This window comes from Gopherus evgoodei, chromosome 9 (genome assembly GCF_007399415.2).
Source record: "Gopherus evgoodei ecotype Sinaloan lineage chromosome 9, rGopEvg1_v1.p, whole genome shotgun sequence".
In the NCBI taxonomy this organism is placed as follows: domain Eukaryota; kingdom Metazoa; phylum Chordata; order Testudines; family Testudinidae; genus Gopherus; species Gopherus evgoodei.
Genome location: NC_044330.1, coordinates 52,594,471 through 52,614,729, shown reverse-complemented (window position 1 = coordinate 52,614,729; position 20,259 = coordinate 52,594,471). Strand labels below are relative to the sequence as shown.

General features: G+C 47.8%; 1 protein-coding gene across 5 annotated transcripts in view; it reads left to right on the top strand.

Annotated features, from left to right (window-relative positions):
- Positions 1-1,289: 1,289 nt before the first annotated feature.
- Positions 1,290-20,259, top strand: part of TRPM2 (transient receptor potential cation channel subfamily M member 2) — a 60,699-nt gene continuing 41,729 nt past the window's right edge. For 3 of the 5 annotated variants that reach the window (XM_030575806.1, XM_030575802.1, XM_030575805.1), the window contains exons 1-5: positions 1,290-1,426; positions 11,193-11,441; positions 12,599-12,684; positions 15,286-15,454; positions 16,204-16,384. In XM_030575806.1, coding sequence (XP_030431666.1) covers positions 11,265-11,441; positions 12,599-12,684; positions 15,286-15,454; positions 16,204-16,384 — 613 coding nt within the window. In that variant the 5' untranslated portion in view covers positions 1,290-1,426; positions 11,193-11,264. The remainder of the gene's footprint in view (positions 1,427-11,192; positions 11,442-12,598; positions 12,685-15,285; positions 15,455-16,203; positions 16,385-20,259) is intronic. The other 2 variants (XM_030575803.1, XM_030575804.1) reach the window with 2 other exon arrangements.

The window sequence follows — 20,259 nt, the reverse complement described above, 5'->3', positions numbered from 1 at the left end:
CCCTCAGCCCCACCCCCTAGACTAGAGTCCCTTCCTGCACCTCAAACCCCTCATCCCCAACCCCACCCCAGAGTCTGCACCCCCAGCCAAAGCCCTTACCCTCTCCTGCACCCCAACTCCCTGCCTCAGCCTGGAGCTCCCTCTTGCACCCTGCACCCCTCATTTCTGGCCCCGCTCTGAAGTCTGCACCCCCAGTTAGAGCCCTCCCCACCTCCCGCCCCAGCCTAGTGAAAGTGAGTGAGGGTGGGGGACAGCAAGCCACTGAGAGAGGGGCAATGTAGTAAGTGGAGCCTGGACTTCGGGGAAGGGGCAGGGCAGGGGGTGGGGCCTCAGGAAGGGGTGGGGTTAGGGTGTTCATTTCTGTGCAATTAGAAAGTTGGCAGTCCTAAGCTTTGCCTTGTGCATTAGGAAGCTACAACGATGTCTGGAAAAAAAATCATCTTCCCCTTTTGAAAATAAGGAGCATGGCGCTGCGATGGGACTGCTGAGACCTCCCGGTGTGGCATGTTGAGCTGCAATATAGGGGCAGCTAGAGCCTGGCTATTCTGTGCCTCTTTCTCAGAGCAGGAGCTCAGTCCGGAGACCCATCTGGCTGCTACACAGTGCCATTTGCTGGCTCAGCTTTGCTTTATGGCATGGCCATTAAAGGGAGGAAATCAGAAAGGAAACTAAATGGAAGTTTAGTTAATTCGGGAGAGAACCCAAAAGATTAACCTAGTGCAGAACACAGTGTAGACACCTCATTTAGAGCACAACTGCATAATAGGAGAGGGAATGTATGTTTAATGGGACTTTATTGCCATGAACAGTAATTCAAGAGTAGAGTGTTTACTGAATATAATGCTAAGTATAGTGAGATTGGTTATGTACTCAGGAATTGCCAGGCTTGGAAATAAATGGACCCAAGTCTCCATCTAAGCAGTGGATATGCTATTCTTTTCAGCTAGTATTCTTGCAAATGGGGCCCTTGTATATAACAAAGAAGCCACTGATTAAGAGTTGTGAAGAGTGGTTCAGATTTTGGAGTATCATTTGCATTGCTAAGCTGAAGCTACTCAGGAGAAAGAAAGTGCCTTGTCAGGCTGTGGAATGGAAAGGGTTCCTCTGCAGTTTACAAAGGGTGCGTGACTCACCAAGGTCTAGCAAACTCTGAATTTGTCCTTATGCCTAAAGCTCCCTAGCAGGTCTAGGGACTGCTTCTGCAGTCTGATTTGCTGGAAGGCTGCCAGCAGCAACCCTGTCTCCTCCTCCTAACTGCAGTCAGTCAGTTCAGAGATGCCTCAGCTGATTCTTCTCTCATCACCTGGATCTCAACTAGTCAAATGACCTGCCTGGAGGGTGAGCTGAAGGGACCTTCCCCATGCCTGGCACTGAAGAACGTCTGAGCAGGAGATGCAGGAGGAGGATGCACAGCAGGTGCAGGCAGGTACATTGTTTGGCATGTACAGTTTCTGTGTCGGGTCTTAGCAGATTTTCAAGAACTTAAGCCAGGGCCTAGAAGCTGCAAAGGCTGGGAATTGCTGTCCTAGACAATGTCAATAGCACCCAGTGCCCGGCAGAAGGACAGAATCTGACAGAAATGCTGCTGAGGGCTGTCCAAAATTGCTCAGGAATCATGCTACCTGCAACTATTTTGTAGGGCAAGACTGCAAGAACCCTTTCATGCATTCAAAACCACGTTGGGGTCCTCACCATGCCCTGTGCATGTATGCATGTGACACATGAGCGCTCCCATGTACGTGTGATCCCAGTAAGATAGGCTGTGTGCATGTCCACTTCGGAAGATGCACCTGTGCTTTCTCTTTGTAGGTTCCTGTGTATATGGTGCCCATTGGAGGGCTCTGTGTGAATGCCCTTCAGCGAGCGCTGTGCATGCTAGGCACTGCTGGCTAGTTTAGGGTTTGTCGCAAGCCTAAGTTTTATCCTGGCCTCGCTTTTCAGACCCACAATTTTGTAGGAGCAACCAATGATGGGCACATTTGATGACATCATTTAGCCCTCCGCGTAACACGTAGCTAGGCTTATAAAGGGTAGCACTGATGCCCACAAATAATTGCAAGCACAGAAGGAAGGCCAGGCTGGCAAAATCTGGCCCTTCAAGTCAATGGGACTGGTGCACCACAGTTCCCTAGGGGCTTTTGTAAGCCTGACCTGCATGGTGATCTCCTCACCATGATGACCTGGGCATTTCCATACTGTATGCATTGTTTCCATGGCCCTTCCTGCTGCTGACTCCAGCCTATTCCTAGAACACCACTGCTCCTCATTTCACAAGGCCACTGTGCACATAACCCTCGAGTCTTGGAACATTCTGCACAAAGAGAGCCAATGGTGAACTATGGAGAGGGGAGTGGTCCCAGGGTGAGATGGGGCAAGAGGCAGCCACTCCAAGAGAACTCTGCTGCGCTCTGGGGACAGAGACAGACTTGGGAGCCCTCTGAAGGCATGGAGGGTGTTTTTTGCCTGGAGCTGGATAAGGGGTGATATGGTGGGGAGCCATTGAAAACAGACCGACTGAACAGGTACCTTTATTTAGTGGGAACCAGTGTTCCCTCTAATTTTTTCCACTCATGTGCGTAATGAATTTTGTTATGTGCACCAGTATGGAGGTGATGTGTGACCGAGGGGTTTGGAGTGTGGGAGGGGGCTCAGGGCTGGGGCAGAGGGTTGGGGTCTAGGGGTATGAGGGCTCTGGCTAGAGTGCAGGCTCTGTGGTGGGGCCAGGGATGAGGGACTGAGGGCTGGGGTAAAGAGTTGGTATGCAGGGGGTGAGGACTCTGGCTGGGGGTGCGGGCTCTGAGGTGGGGCTGGGGATGAGGGGCTCACGACTGGGGCAGAGGGTTGGGGTGAGGTCTCTGCCTGGGGGTGCGGGCTCTGAGGTGGGGCTGGGGATGAGGGGCTCAGGACTGGGGCAGAGGGTTGGGGTGAGGTCTCTAGCTGGGGGTGCGGGCTCTGAGGTAGGGCTGGGGATGAGGGGCTCAGGACTGGGGCAGAGGGTTGGGGTGAGGTCTCTGGCTGGGGGTGCGGGCTCTGAGGTGGGGCTGGGGATGAGGGGCTCAGGACTGGGGCAGAGGGTTGGGCTGAGGTCTCTTGCTGGGGGTGAGGGCTCTGGGGTGGGGCCAGGGATGAGAGGTTTGGGGCACAGGCTGCCCCAGGGCTACAGTGGGGACTGCCCCCAGCCCTCTCTCCCTGGAGCAGCACCTGGGATCATGGGATAGGCACCTCTCCCCTGGCTACAGCAGGTCCGGATCGGGTTGGGGCCATGGGAGAGGTGCCTCTCCTCAAGCCATGGCAGGTCTGGGGCTGGGGGAGAGACATCTCTCCTCGCTGCAGCTGGAGTGCGCTTAATAGGTTACTGCGTGGCTGTGCAGCTTAGAGGGAACTTAGGTAGGAGCAGCCCAGTCTGAAGGCTGCCTTGGGGCTCTTGACATTATACTGAGTGGTGCTCTACTTGCAGTGTAATGGCGTTCCCTGGCTGACTAGGGACCTCTCTGCAACGGTTCATGTTCCCCCCGTATTGTACTGTACCAGCCATATCCTCAGCAGCTAGATTCTCCAGCCTGGTCACCCAGGCTCTGGCAGCTATGAACACTCTCACAGCCCCTGGCTGGCAGCTCAGCACTCCCACCCTCCACCCCCATGGCTGCATTAACCCTCACTTGGCAATTCAGTGAACAGCACAAGGAAGAGGGACCCAGGTCAGGGTCCAGGCTGATAGCTGTTGTGCCCTACACATGCTGGGAAATGGCTTAATATGAAAGGTGTTCCACTCCCACTGTGCTTATAACTCATTTGCTCCATGCATGGGCCATCACCGCTGCTAAGCTGGAGTCTGAGGAACACATGCTTCCCAGCCAGGGTAAAAGAGAAGTGGCCAAGGGTCAGGGGGCTACATGGCCACAGCTAACCGTTATCAGGGCAGAGCCTGGCCCTACCCACATCGACACATGCTGGCTGTAGCACTTTAAATGATGGTGATCCTTCCCCGTGGATGGGATTACTGAATACAGTCCCCAGGCTAGCCAGAACTCGGCCGGAACAGCTAACGGAGGGTTCCGTCGTGAGATCAGGCACAGATGGGGAGCTCCCACAGATAACCAGCCAGCCCAGCCGCACAGAGCGAGTCCTTGGAGAGCAGAATCTTCCTTGCAGCCAGCGGGCTCCTGATCCGTAAGCAATGAGGGGTGCCTCACAAATACCAGTCCAAATTGCTGGACATTACACCAGTAACAAACAGGCACCCAGCAAACCAGGCAAAGGGAAACTTGGATCTTTTATTGTCCCAGGGCATATAAGGCTGTAGAACTAGAGTGCAAGTCCTGGAGCAGTGGATAGGAGATGGGGGAGATGGATACAAATGGCTTTAGAAACTGATTCTTATCATATAGTGTCTTTTGCAGGGAATTGGTATGGCTGTTGTGGATAAACCTGCCTGGAGAGCAAACAGGTCTCTCCTAGTGCTGGTGGACTATGCCACTGGGGCCCCTAAAGCAGTGACCCACTTCTCCACCCAGTGCAAGCAGAGCCTTGATTACTTGCAGGGAATCTTCAGCAGAGGGAGTTTTCCTTGGGAGGTTTTTTCTGGCCTGGAGACCAAATTTTTGTCAGCCCTGCTCCCCTGGGTAGTGGGAAATTGTGAAGCTAGTGTGGCTGAGGTACTTTGTGTGATATGCAGGGATGGTAGCAGCTGGAGCTGTGCTGAGCCTGATGAAGTGAAGGACATGGAAATGGGACACCTTTTTAAAGAGTCAGGGACAATCCTGGACCTTTTGTGAGTTACTATACTCCCTTTCAGCACCACGCTACCCCTTTTTCCAACATCTATACAAGTAGATACCTGAGAGGATGAGATGGGATTGCCTTCTGCTGTTTGATGGAGGCACTGAGCAAAATATTAACTAACTGTGATTATGTTCAACCATCTCTAGTGCATGCTCAGGATTTCTTTGATGTAGGCCAAGGCCCTCTTTAGCTAATATACTGTTTCTCCCCCCTAAAATGTCCGTGCCTCATTCCATGCAGCGGGTGGCTAGTACGCTGGGAATGAGGCAGCTTCTCAATATTTCTCTCTCTCCACTCATCATTCAGTGTGTAACCCTCAGGCCTTATTTACTGCAAACCAACCCAAATAGGCACTAAATACAGAATTATCAGATTCTGGGCCTGCTTATTACTACAGTACCTGAGTGCTTCATTCCAAATATTAGTGACTTTGTCTTTATGACTCCCTGTGAGATAGCAGTTTTTGAAAATGTTACCTATGGGAGCCTAGCTTGAGACACCCATCAGTGAGGTCCTCAAAAGGCAGTGTACATTTTTTCCTGCTTTTGATCTTGGCAGTCCCATTGGACACCTGGGAATAATAATACGCAGCTAAGTGACTTAGGAGCCTATGTTCCATTTTCTAAAGAATGCTAGGCACACAGGGCTCAGATGCTCAAAGGCACTTAGGTATCTAGCTCCCATTGACATCCATGGGAGAAATGGGAGTTAGGTACCTAAAAGCCTTTGAGGATCTGGGCCGAAGAAGCCCAAGTCTCTCTGCAAGTCAATGGTATTTCAGCTCCTGCATGCCCCTAAGTCACTTTTGAAAGTGGGATGTAAGTTGCTAAATTATTTCAATGGTTTTGAAAATTTTATCTCAAGTGGCTGATTTTTCATAGGGGCCAATCACCCACAGAACCCATTGACTTCAGTCCCACGTGTGAACGCTCAGCCCTTAAATGATGTATCTCTGGTTAAACGGGCAGAAAATGAGAAGTAGAGAACTGGCGGCTACTTGTGGAAACGTTTGGTGTGATGATCTAGCCAACATCTGCATGGAGGAGAGCAAAGGCCAGAACCTAGGTCTCCTTAGTGGCAATCAGCTGCCTTAACCACATGCCCATTCTCATTCCTCCTGTAGTTTTCTGCCTCATTCCTGACACACTTTCCAACTTTTGCAGTGAAAAAGCAAGGGGTTCTACTGACTGTAGCTTCATTTACCGCTTAACTCCAATGCATTCAGGGAGCACCATCCAGCCCGTGCACTGAATGAGGCAATGTTTCGGGGGGAGGGAAATAGCATGTGATCATTAAAGACAGCATCCTCAGGCACAAGAGACCTGAACTAAGTTTGCATGGATTTTTCTTCGTTTTGGTGTTTCCTAATTTTTCAGTGCTTGATTTTGTAAGCTGATTAGAAGAATGTTAATCTAGTTTATTGTATGTCATTTCCTAGGTTATTTTAAAAGAAAGATGCACAATCTATCAATTTCAACAGTGAGAAAACCACCAGGCATCAACAGGGCTATCAGTCCATAGTCTTCACCCCCATAACACAGCCCTCCACCACTTGAGCTAAGGGCTAACTCCATTAGTTACCGGTGACAGAAGGGTGTGAGCTCTTCTGCGGACCGGCCACTGGAGAGGGGAATGCAAGACATATGCCTAGATCCTAAATACCTTTTAAAATCTGGGCTATAGAAACTATGGGCAACCTATGCAGGCGTAGCCCCATTTCACAGGCATATAGCCAAGTAGAGGTGGCACCTTTCCCTTCCTTCTTCTGCCTGAGAAGCTGTGGAGCTAAGCAGCTGAGAACTAGGGTAAATTTTCATAGATTCATAGACTCTAGTACTGGAAGAGACCTCGAGAGGTCATCGAGTCCAGTCCCCTGTCTTCATGGCAGGACCAAATACTGTCTAGACCATCCCTGATAGACATGTATCTAACCTACTCTTAAATATCTCCAGAGATGGAGATTCCACAACCTCCCTAGGCAATTTATTCCAGTGTTTAACCACTCTGACAGTTAGGAACTTTTTCCCAATGTCCAACCTAAATATCCCTTGCTGCAGTTTAAGCCCATTGCTTCTTGTTCTATCATTAGAGGCTAAGGTGAACAAGTTTTCTCCGTCCTCCTGATGACACCCTTTTAGATATCTGAAAACTGCTATCATGTCCCCTCTCAGTCTTCTCTTTTCCAAACTAAACAAACCCAATTCTTTCAGCTTTCCTTCGTAGGTCATGTCTCAAAACCTTTAATCATTCTTGTTGCTCTTCTCTGGACCCTGTCCAATTTCTCCACATCTTTCTTGAAATGTGGTGCCCAGAACGGGACACAATACTCCAGTTGAGGCCTAACCAGCGCAGAGTAGAGCGGAAGAATGACTTCTCGTGGCTTGCTCACAACTCACCTGTTAATGCATCCTAGAATCATGTTTGCTTTTTTTGCAACAGCATCACACTGTTGACTCATATTTAGCTTGTGGTCCACTATAACCCCTAGATCCCTTTCTGCTGTACTCCTTCCTAGACAGTCTCTTCCCATTCTGTATGTGTGAAACTAATTGTTCCTTCCTAAGTGGACCACTTTGCATTTGTCTTTATTAAACTTCATCCGGTTTACCTCAGACCATTTCTCCAATTTGTCCAGATCATTTTTAATTATGACCCTGTCCTCCAAAGCAGTTGCAATTCCTCCCAGTTTGGTATCATCTGCAAACTTATTAAGCGTACTTTCTATGCCAACATCTAAATCGTTGATGAAGATATTGAACAAAGCTGGTCCCAAAACAGACCCCTGTGGAACCCCACTTGTTATACCTTTCCAGCAGGATTGGGAGCCATTAATAACTACTCTCTGAGTACGGTTATCCAGCCAGTTATGCACCCACCTTATAGTAGCCCCATCTAAATTATATTTGCCTAGTTTATCAATAAGAATATCATGTGAGACTGTATCAAATACCTTACTAAAGTCTAGGTATACCACATCCACCACTTCTCCCTTATCCACAAGACTCGTTAGGATAGCAGAGACCTGGATTCTATTCCCAACTGTGGCAGAAATGACTGAACTCTTCCAAAAGAAAATTCAGCCTGAGGCAGAGAGCAAGCATAGAAAATTGCAGTCTGAACACCTGGCAAAGCAATCCAGCCTGGGGTTATAATTAGAAATGTTAGGCAAGCTTAGCAGTAGGAGTTGCTACTGTTAAGGTATAATACCATCAAGGATTAACTATTGTTGCCTTCTTAGTCTTTGCCTCTCAATGTCCAGCCTATTTCCTTTGAGATTATCAAACACAACCACAGAGGACTCACTTCCCCCGGGATGCATTGCAGCTACCTCTGGGGTGGAATACTGCACCTGTACAACTGTTCACAACAAGGCTAGGCACCACTTTAGGATACAAGATGCAGTCTGGAAATGCACGGGGAGTGTAAGTACAATAGGCAGAAAGCAGTGTGACTAGGACTCAGAGGTTAATAAAGTAGCTATTCTACACAAAGACTGGGGGAGTGGTAAATAAAGAGGGCAGGTCACTGATACAGAGCAACCTAGGCACAAGCAAACATGCATTTTAATACAACCAAATATAAAGCCATACATCTAGGTCCAAAGAATGGAGGACACGCAGGACGAGGGACTATCCTGGGGAGCACTGAGTCTGAAAAAGAATAGGCAGTCATGGTATATAGTCAGCTGTACCCAAGCTCCCAATGCAACTCTCTGACCAAAAGGGCTAATGCAACCCTTCATGAACAGGGGAATCTCAAGTGGGAGTGGAGAAGTTATTTTACTTCTGTATTTGGCACTGGTGCAACTGTTACCAGCGTCCAGTTCTGGTGCCCACAATTCAAGAAGGATGTTGATAAGTTGGAGAGGGTTCAATAAAGAACCATGAGAATGATTAAAGGATTAAAAAACATGCCTTATAGTGATAGGCTGTCAGGACTCTAACCAGGGTAGTCAGGACCAAAGGTCAGAGCTGGGTCAAACCTGAGGCTGAGAGTAGCAGAGGAGTCTGTAGTTAGGTTCCAGGCTAGGGTCAATACCAAAGGTCAAGTGTCAAGGTCTGGGTAAGGAGGCAAGGCCCAAATCAAGCCAAAGCCAGGAGTTCAGAAGTAGGAATGGTAATAGTAGTTATAGGAGATCCACACTGCTAGCTAGAGACTTCCTGGAATATCCCTGGGGTTTATATATGGCAGGGAGCCAGTCAGGAGCTATGAGGTTGCTGCCTGTCTGTTCCCTTGAGATGGGACTTCCCAGGGGCTGTGTCCACAGCTGGTTGTGGGTAGTGCAGCTGGAGCTGGTTACAGCTTCTGCTGGGTGGTAGCATGGTGCTGTTTGCTGCCTAGCAACTCTGCCGGGCTAGGTTTAAGACCCACTGGGCTTTACATAAACTCAAGGAACTCAATATATTTCACTTAACCAAGAGAAGGTTGTGGGGTGACTTGTTCACAGTCTGCAAGTGCCTCTATGAGGAGCAGAAATCAGATAATCAGAAGCTCTTGAGTCTAGAGACACAGTTGTAACAAGATCCAAAAGCTGGAAGCTAGGTAAATTCAGGCTAGAAAAAAGGCATGCATTTGTAACAGTGAAGGTAGGTAACCATTAGCACAGTTTCCCCACAGTTGTGGTAGATACTCCATCACTGGCCATTTTTAAATCAAGATTGGATGGTTATTTGTTTTTCTAGAAGATCTGCTCTAGTTCAAACAGGAGTAAATTCAGGGCAGTCCTATGACTTGTGTTACACAGGAGGTCATACTAGATGATCACAGTGGTCCCTTCTGGTCTGAAATCTATGGAAAGTGCCAGAGAGCAAAAGAGGACAGGAACTTATTTTTACAACAATATTTCATGTGAAACATGGCATTTGCAGCACAGTTACACCAGCTAGTGCCATACTGAGGCACTGGTCCCATATTGTGCCACCTACTGAATTAGCAATAGCATCTGGTAGCATCTCAGAGGCCTTAATGAGGGAGACAAAAAAAATTAGCACATCTAAGAAAACAATTATACATCAAGACTACAACATTTGATCTTATCCCTTTGTTGGAAAACTGGCTTATTTGCTCATGACCCAGACAGACTGTGATGTGGTGGAGGCTGAATCGTTCTACCAGGTGAATGAATAAATAATAATCATAACACTTTGCTCTTTTATAGCATATTCCATCTGAGGATCTTAAAGTGCTCCACAGACATGAATGAAATTAGCCTCTTAGCACTGAGGGCGCAATTGTGGCTTTAGACCACAGCTACAGGTGGAGTCTGTCAGTCCAGCAGGGCTCCCATGAGCAGCGTGCCTACATCTCACCCCGGGGGATCTGGGAGTCAGGGTGAGCTTGGAGGATGCTACAGGAGGGATCATGCACTCTGGCTACCTGACATTCTAAAGACAGAACAAGTAACATACTAGCTGGGTGTGGTGCAGGGTAACTAAGGGTTTCATCTGTATGTGGAGAGCGAACTGGATGAAGGTGGATAGCTGGTGGGTAGCTGGAAGGTGCTTGACCCACCCCCGCAGGGTGAATAGAGAAGACATGGGATTTCTAATCTATAGAGAGAGGGTGGCTCAGATAGAGTGGGTATTTTCCCATTTGGTGGAATAATGGCTTGGGGTGAGCAAGGTATCATTTCTGGGCTGTGTGTGGGAGATATGAGGTGTTGAGCTGAGTGAGGAGTTGAATCTCTGCTCTGTGTATGGAGAATAACAAAGAAGATGGCAGTATCTATGGTTAATAATGAATGTCTGACTTGGAGAATGGTCTGTGGTTGTGTCTCTGGGTCATATGCCATGGGTGATAGATAAAAAATTAACAACTCAGCTGTTGATGATATAGATATAAGCCCACAACTAGGCATACATATTGATACAAACACTTACATTTAGATGCAGTGTATGTTGCTGTTTTGTTTTTTTAATTAAAATCTTCCCTATCTCATAATTTAATTGGCTTAATTTGCAGCAAGGGAGATTTAGTTTAGATATTAGGAAGAACTTTCTAATTATAAGAATAGTTAAACACTGGACCAAGTTACGTGGGGAGGTTGTGGAATCCCCCTCATTGGAGGTTTTAAAAAACAGGTTGGACAAACACCTCTCAGGAGTGGTCTAGGTTTATTTGGTCAGTGGATGGACTAGATGGCTGCTTGAGGTCCTGTCCAGCCCTACATTTCTATGATTCTGTGATCATTCAGGGCCTGAATGAATAGGAAAACAATAGATGAATTTAGAAGTCTGTGCTGCGTGACATGCATAGCTGGTCTAGTTCACATCTGAAACAAAGCCCAAAGCATGCTGGGATTGGAGGGAGAGGATTCATGGTAAGGGGTGTTCTCCTAGCAGCAAGCACCAGCTCAAGTGTCCTCGTGTTTCTGATGCATGTTTAGTATTTTCTGTTTCATTGCATTTCAGTACTTCTCGGCATAACAAACTCAAGAGGCTGCGTTGAGGGTGACGAGAGACCTGCCTGTAGCTGGGAGTGGCATGCAAATCAGAATGCTACGCCCAGAGCTGAATGGAGTCTGCCCTGATGAGGGAGACAGCTGCGTTGTGCATCCTAAGATTTGTGACCTCGAAATGGTTCCCAACCTCAGACGCAGCAATAGTGCCTTCTGTAAGAGCAAGGGGAAGGCTCACTTTGCCACTGGCAATAATGAAAAGGCAAGTTTAGACCAAGCCAAGGTTAGGGGGAGGCCAGCAAATACACTGACCATGTGTAAGAGTCAGAGGCATAACCAGGAGATGCTCTGAGCCCAGACGTGGGTTGGTGGGAGTAGGCTAAAAGGGCTTCTCAGTCCAGGAACAGAGTATCATTTGGAGGAGGTAGTAGTTAGAGTCATTACCTGCTTTTCTCCAATAGCCAGGGAGACAGACAAAGTGCCCTGGGAGACGTGGACACATGGAGGGGAACCGTTCTGCCAATCCAATTCACACAAGGTGAAAACAAACCCCCTAACGGCATCACTCTCAGTCCCAGAGCTGTTCTGATGCTTCTGGAATGAGAAAGGGCAGGGCATTCACATTCCTTAACCTTTGTCTGCAGGGATCAGTGGCTCACCTGAGCCCCTCTGGCCAACCCCAGCTCAGGTGATGCCCCATCCCTCTACCCACCTTCCAACCCTAAGGAGTGGGGATTCCTTAAAGGAGCCACAACTCCTTTCTTCCTGCTTGACCAGACAAAGCCCCCACCAATCAGGGCTGGCTCAGGCTTTTTTGCTGCCCCAAGTGGCGAAGGAAAAGAAAAAAAAAAGCCGTGATTGGTGGCACTTCAGCAGCAGCTCTACTGTGCTGCTTCATTCCTCAGCGGCAATTTTGCAGCAGATCCTTCACTCCGAGAGGGGCTGAATGACCCGCCGCCGAATTGCCGTCAAAGACCTGGACACGCCGCCCCTTCCCATTGGCCGCCCTAAGCACCTGCTTCATTAGCTGGTGCCTGGAGCCGGCCCTGCCACCAATTTAACATGAAATAACTCAAGTTAACCCGCAACACATTCAAAGTGTGAATAAGCTATTAGACTCAGCCCTCACTGCTCCTTCGTGTCTCGCCATCCTCAGTTTTGGGCACACATTTGTCTGTCTGGTACACAGTGTGCTGGCAGAGTCTTCACTCTGCTATCTGTCTAATTGAAATTGTCAAATTCCCCTTGGGTTTTTTGCTGTTATGACCTTTGTTTCTCTATGTACTGGCTGCGAGGCATTGCACGCTGAATCTGTGATGTGCCCCTTTTTCTGTGGATCAGTTGTAGGAACCTATGTAATCTGGTCTTTGTCTGAAACCGTTTAGGTCTGCTGTTTCCCTTATTCTCTCCACCCATTAGGAGAATCTCAGCTCGTGGATTCCTGAAAACATCAAGAAGAAGGAGTGTGTGTACTTTGTTGAAAGTTCCCAAATGTCAGATACTGGGTAAGTCAAATGCACTGATGTTTTCCCCCTTCCATCTGCTTCTTGCTTTCCACCCACGTTGCAGGAAAGTAGAGTCAACATCCAGTGTTAAGCCCATTTCTGCTACAAGGAGAGGAGTGCAATGATGGTCTGGGAGCTGCACAAAGAGAATACAGAGAAAGATTTCCTGGAGAAGAAATGTTGTGTTTCTTCAGCTTATTCTACAATGCTAAGCGCAGCTGGTTGAAAAATGTTGTTCTTATTCCTGTGGAAAACTTTGATGGAAACAGAAATAAAAAATGTAGTTTTTGTTTAAATTTTCTACAGAAAATTGGGATTTTTTGGTGGAAATCTGAAAACGGATATATTTTGATTTGCAAATACAGCCATGATGCCTCATGGGAGTTGTAGTTCTGGTGCCTCCCATCAGGCAGGCCATTCAGCTGAGTGTAAGGTCACACCAGTGGGAGTGGAGTGGCATACTCTTCCAAATGATGTCCTCCAAGTGGTGTGACCTTACACTCACCATGAGTGCAAGGTCATGTCAGCAGTGGTGGGTCCATCCCATTCCCAGAAGTACCATGTTTTCTGGGAATGCATGAATGGCTACCCTCGCTCTCTTTCTTTAAACTGACAATGTATACTTATACGTATGAGTTACCACCCTTTGAAAAGTGCTTTGAGATCTTCTGATGGCAAGCACTATATAAACAGCTAAGCATTATAGGAATTATTATTATTTATAGGCTGAGCTGTCTGGTTGGATATTTCCCATGACACACCACAGTCTCCTTTCTTGGAGAGGGAAGCTGGTGCAGCATGAGAGTACCTGGTGATGGTGCACCATGGGAGGTGTAGTCCAGCTGGGGAGCTCCACACGTACAAGTGAATGGAGATATAAAGAAACTGAACTATAACTCCAATAAGGCTCTGCAGCAGTATTTCCAGATAAAAATTTGGGCGGGGGGTAGCCAAAACATTTCAGTTTTTTGTGTGTTCTGTGTTTGAACAGAAAACTGAATTTTTCTGCAGAAGGCAGATGCTTTCACAAAAACATTATTTTAGTCAAAAATCCAACAAAATTGTTGAGCAGCTCTAATATAATGTCAGCATCAAAATCTGGGCAGCTGCTCTCCCAGGCAACAGGAGATGGAGGAGACGGCTTCTAAACATGGGGCTAAGGGGAAAGGCTTGAATCCTAGCTAATGAATACAGTAGGACTGTGCTAAGTGTCACTGTACAAAGTTGCAAACATAGGTAATCCTCATAAAATCTCCAGTGTTCCCACTGCACATTGCTGATCACTGTAGTGAGGTTGCATTTACTTCAGGAAAATATATTATAGTAATGTATTACTATTGTAACATTTAAAGGTCCCACTGAGATCAGGGCGCCATTGTGCTAGGCGCTGTGCATAGTAAGAGACAGCCCCTGCCACAAAGAGCTGACAAACCAAATAGACAGAGACTGGAAAAACCGTTATCCCCTTTTAGTAGTTCTGGAGCTGAGATCCACAGAGCTGAGGCTTGAGCTCGCACAGCGAATCGGTCCAGTGCTTAGCCACAAGCCTTGGCTTGTTACATTGTTATGAAGCATTGTCAGCTATAATAATAGGAAACCTTGGGTTCCTTCTGCAATGCAGGTGTGACTCCTGATTATGGTTGTTCACCTACTGACTAGTTCACAGCACTGAGCAGTGTGCATCAAGTCTCCTGGACCACTGTGCAGATTAGTGAGCTTCTACCACACTTAACAAGTCAGTGGTGCAAAGCACTCTGCACTACAACTGGTTGGGAATTTTCAATCAAAACGAATTTTTGATGGAAAATGCAGTTTCCACAAAGTTAAAATTTTCTATGAGAAAATTTCTATTTTGCCTAAATTTTTCAATATCCTAATGGAAAAATATTTCATGAATTATTTCATTTTGGGTCCATTCACCATTGGACTTCTTTTCCCTTTAGTGGTGCATTGCCTCATGGGAGGTGTAGTTCCAGTGATTCTCCCCCTATGATCTGAGCTCTAGGGCTGGACTACATGTCTCATGGTGCAGCATGTGGCATCCCCTCAGACTGACCTGTGTGGTGCATCATGGGAGCTGACTACAGTGCATTAAAGGAGATGTAATCTTGCCATGGAGACCTGCTACTGGGGACATTAGGACATGAAGCACCCAGAACTACACCTCCCAAGAAACAATGCAAAGCACTACCAGGATGTGTAGCTTAACATTGAACTATCTCAGAACAAAATGATTCGCTATTTCTGAATCAATATTTTCCAGAACTTTTTGTTCCACGATTTTTAAAATATATTTTGGCTTAATTTGGGGTGAAAACAATGTCCAGATATCAGAATGTCCTGCAGGATGGAAATGCTGATTTTTGCTGCACTCTACCATGCACAATGATCTCTTCCTCACAGTGATTTTGTCTCCATAGCCAATGGCCGATGAGCAAGCTGGGCAGGAGATTTAACCTCCCTAGGGACTGGTATTGGGCATTTTCAAAGTAAGCCACTGCCACTGCTTCCAGTCTGAGATTGCCAAGGGACTCATCTGCCTGTAACTGCCAGAGACTCCCCTTCTGAGTTCAGGGGGTTGCTGATGCTGTTTTCTTGCAGGAGGGTCATGTGTGAATGTGGTTACCCCAGGGAACAGCACCTGGAAGAGGCTACAAAGTCATCTGTTTTCCTGGGGAAAGAATGGGACCCCAAGAGGCACATCCAAGAAATGCCGACGGACGCATTTGGTGATATCAGCTTTGCGGGTCTGGGACCAAAGGTGGGAAAGGTGGGTCAGTCCCTAGTGTCTAGGGGACAGGGATCCCATATTGAAACCCTGCTGCTCAGCACTTACGGCTGATGGAATGGGCGCATTGCCTACCTTTGATGCTAGATGGGGAGAGGCCCCAAAGGCAGCCCTGGTCCCAGCAGAGAAAGGGAGGGGGCAGATGGGGTCACCTCGTTCACCCTACCAACAGCTGGAGCAGCTCTGGGGAGAGGGGAGGAGGACCAGGACCAGGACAAGTAAATCTGAGGCCTCCTCTGAAGCCATTTGGTGGATCAAGATTCAGTGTGCAACCTCCTCCACTTCTCCTGCCTCAGACTCCTGGGGGTCTGAATCTCATGGAAGTGGGAGGGAACAGGTACAGCATCCAGCTCTGAGTCAACCTCACACTCCCCAGGACCTGGCACTAGAATAGCAGTAGCATACGTCGTGCTGTCATCTCAGCCTCTCCTTGGAAGGGGGAATCTGTCGCCTCGGGGATACTGTGCGGTGACAGAGTCAGCTGCCAGGCTGGACTGGCCCTGAGGTGATGCATGGGGCAGTGGAGGGAGATGTTCCTCTACACGCAGGCCTAGTCCTTTACAGGAAGGTGAGGAACTGGGGTGGGGAGAGAAGGGAGCTGCCTAGAGGAAAGAAGTTTGATTCTTCCCATGTTGGCTAGGATGAGTCCCTGGCTGGCTTTGCTCTCTGGGTAGGTGCAGTGGGTTTTACTCCCTCCCTTCCCTGTGTTTTGCACCACCCACCACCCACAGTATGTGCGCGTCTCAGCGGACACCCCTCCATGCATTATCTACCAGCTGATGACTCAGCATTGGGGCCTCGACGTGCCCAACCTGCTCATCTCTGTGACTGGGGGAGCTAAGAACTTCAACATGATGCCAAGGCTGAAGAACATCTTCCGACGGGGGCTGGTCAAGGTGGCCCAGACAACAGGTAACACCCACCAGTGGTATATAGTCCCTGAGGGTGGGCAGAGCATTCCTGGGGCTGTGCTGGAGGAGAGCCCTGTTTATATCCCTGAGGGAAAAGCGCTGGGGTGTTCTCACTGGGGGATAATGTGTTAGGGAAGGAGCTCAGCTAATACGGTGGTGAGAGTGGTGTCAGAATTGGAATGGAATAGAATAGAAGGTGCCAGATCCTTGTGGAACAGCATCCCTGGCCTATGAGATCATCAGAGCCTGGATGATGGGCAGTGACGTTGGCTAGAAACCACAGCTCTCCAGACAACGAGCCGATAGATCAGCCTCTGCAGGGGCTCTGGAGACAGGCAGGTTCAGATAGTTACCAGAGCTCTGCAGAGCCAGTGAGCAGCTTTGGTAAGTGACCCTCCATGAGTCCTTGGACTCCTGCTTCCTTGGGGCCAGTATTTTCCTCCTCCCCACTCATGCCTCCCTGCTTCTGCTTATATACCACGTGCTCTGGGGGAAAAGCCTTTAGCTTTCCTGCCAGATCTGCTGTACAGTCTCATAGTGATTGAGGTGGCATGCAGGGGCCCAGAGTGCCCATTTCTGGGTGGGGCCTATGGAGCTGAAATGTTGCTTTCAGGCTGAGGAACCTCTTGCGCTGTCATCTTAGCTCATTGCAGCCCTGTGAATCTTTCTCCCTTCTACCAGCCTCTCTTCTCCACCACCCGCACACTGGTCTCTCATATACATACCACAGGGCACTAACCCCTTCCTGTGTTCCAGCCCCAGCATTGCCCTGTATCTCACCAGGACCCTTGCACCAGCCTTTCCTAGTAAACGCTTCCATTGCTGAGCAGCTGCCAGTCACTCACTGTCCTCTTTCAGCAATGCTGACGCCGTGAGCCTCTCATTAGCACGCTGACTGGCTCGGCATCTCTGGGAATACAGTGCCAGTTGCACACCAGCAGAGATGCCTCAGACAGAAAATTAATGCAATCCCAGGAATCACCTGGTGGGCCATAGAGTCCAATGCTAAGGTGAGAAGGGGCCATTATGATCCTCTAATGCAGGCCAACATGACTTCTGCATGGAGCCTGTCCCGCCTCTTTGAGCAACAGTGCATTATTTACAAAGACATCCAGTCATGATGTACTGACTTCAAGGAGTGAAGAATCTACCATTTTGCTCAGTAAGCTGATCCAATGGTTCATCACCCTCGATATTAAAAATGGGCACATTGTTTCTAGCCTGAATTTATCTACCTTCAGCTTCCAACCATTGGATCTTCAGATGGTATAAATCTTTTGCCCCCTCTGCTTCCCCTCTGCCCCTTTTTTTTGGAGGGGGGAAAGATAGCTCAGTGGTTTGTGTATTGGCCTGCTAAACCCAGGGTTGTGAATTCAGTCCTTAAGGGGGCCATTTAGGGAACTGGGGTAAAAATCCATCTGGGGATTGGTCCTGCTTTGAGCAGCAGGTTGGACTAGATGACCTCCTGAGGTCCCTTCCAGCCCTGATGTTCTCTGATCTTGTTCTAGATTAGAGTCTAGTTTATAGACCCCTATGTCATCAGAAGTCTTCTCTCTAGGTACTTATAGACTCTAATCAAATCACCTCTTAGCCTTCTCTGAACCACAAACAAAAATATCCTGAGCCAAATTCTGCCCTTACTGATATTATTCAAGGGGTCTTTATGGGAAGTAACACTGCGCTAGGGTCCAGGCACGGTCCTTGCTTCAGATAGCTCATACTCTGTGAGCCTGGTGTTCTCCCACATGGTGGGGAAAGGCCGGCCCAAATGTTGACTGCTGCAGGAGACCACAAGATCTTTGTTGGGATTCTGCCACAAGAAGTGACAAATAAAAGCTTCAGCAGAGGCTATTCATACAGCCATTTCAATAAACTACAGCAAAAGGAACCAATCCATGAGTCCTTATTTCAAAGAGCTAGTGCTGGGAAAGGGATAGCCGGAGTAAATACTGAGCAAAGAATCTGGATTCTGAACATCTGAATCAGATGGGAGTAGAGCTGGGAGAATGAGTGATTTTTTTCTTTTTCAGGTTGTTGGCAGTTCCAGGAAAAAAAAAATTAAAATAGTTTCAGGTTGACCCAAAGCAAAATTTTCAGGGACTCAAAAAGTAGTAAAAAACAAAATTATTTTCAGTTGGATGCAATGTTGAGTTTGACCCAAAACAAAATGTTTCAATTTTGAACTTTAAAAAAAAAAATTAATGAAGCTGCAGGAATTTCTAAATGACTTTTTATCTTGAATCAAAAAATTGAAACATTCTGGTTGGAAAATGTTACTACAAAACAATTAGATGTTTCCAGAGTTTTTGTTTTGTTTTTTTTCCAGTGGAAACAATTTGGTGAATTCCTAAAATGTATCTGTCAACCCAAATGTGCCTTTTTTTTTGGGCAACAAAGAGTTTTGGCCAAAAAACGTCACCCACCTCTAGATGGGAATGAATCCAGACCTCATGCCAGAATTCCTCAGACTTTGGAAAAGTTCAGATCAGGATCCAAACTTTGTGTTTCAGGCCCATCTCAGACAAAGAGAAAGAAGACAATCTGGACGGACCCATTGGCCCTTTAGAACTCTACAGGTCTCACATGACACTTGGGCACTGGGGCTGATTCCTCACTGCCTTGCCCCTGGTGCAGTTGTTATTGTCTGTATTAGGGTAGATTCTAGAAACCTTGGCCCCATTCTACTTGATGCTGTACACACACACAGGCCTTGTCTAGACTAGGATTTAAAGTGTGATGTTAGAGCAAATTAGCTGACACATGGTAACTAACACATTATAAAAGCCAGGCTAAGTACTAGAAATCATTGCAGAGGACAAAAAGCTGTTGGGATCAAGCAGATTACACAATGCATGGTCACCACGTTGGGCATTTGAATAACTAGACAGACAATGGGAGGAGGTTGACCAAACACAAGCAAGCCTTCTAAAGCTGACAAATACAGGAGAATAAGCAGACGTGGGGCAGGGCAAATGATTCCCTATTGATCAGCTGGTTTGACTGTCGTGGATCCACAGGATTGGTGTGACACCCTCAGTTTGGAACAGTCTCCATGAGGCGCCCCTTCAATGTGCCAGACCCCCACAGAGTCTCACTTTTCCTCCAGAGTAAGCCATGCTACCTCACTGCCTCCATGACTGAACCTCTGGGGCTCCAGCTCTCCTACTTCACACCATTAGCGCTGCTCAGAGAGTCCAAATGAGCTAGACTCTTGGTAGAGACTTGTCCCCTCTTCACGGATTCATGCACCCAGCATGCACAGTGACACTCCCACAGCACTGTCAAAACAGTTGGGGTTATTGGTCAACTGGACACAGCATAGGAAATCCTTAGATTAGCACAGAGAAATGAAGGTTAGTGCAGAGACCATGCTGGTTAGCTCAGAGCACAGCCAAGTGGTAGTGAACCCCCATGTTCAGGCTCTGTCCGGGTTCTCAGTCTGACCTCTAAGGTCGCTTTCCAGTCAGAGCCCTGACTCTTTCCAGCAGCCAGCACTTATCCCCACCACACACCTCCCCAGTCCTTTGTTCTCAACTGGGGGATTGTGCTCAGCGTCCCTGCTGGGGTGGGACGGGGGAGAAATCCATCTCCGTCTGGGTCGCTGTCAATGTCCTAGTGGTTGGCTTTGCCATTGTCTTCTTGGCTCCTCGATTGATATGGGATTGGCCTTGGCCAGTCCTTTTTTTATGACCCATCCAGGCTCAGATGGCTGGTCAGCATTCATACCTATGTCTCCCAGCCTTCCCTAAGAGCAAACAGTCCTTCTCTCACCTCATCTATAGGGGAAACTGAGGCACAAATAGGCATCATAAAAATACTACAGAAAATACCATTTTCTCTCCAAGGAAAAGCAATAGAAGGGGGGGGGGGAATATC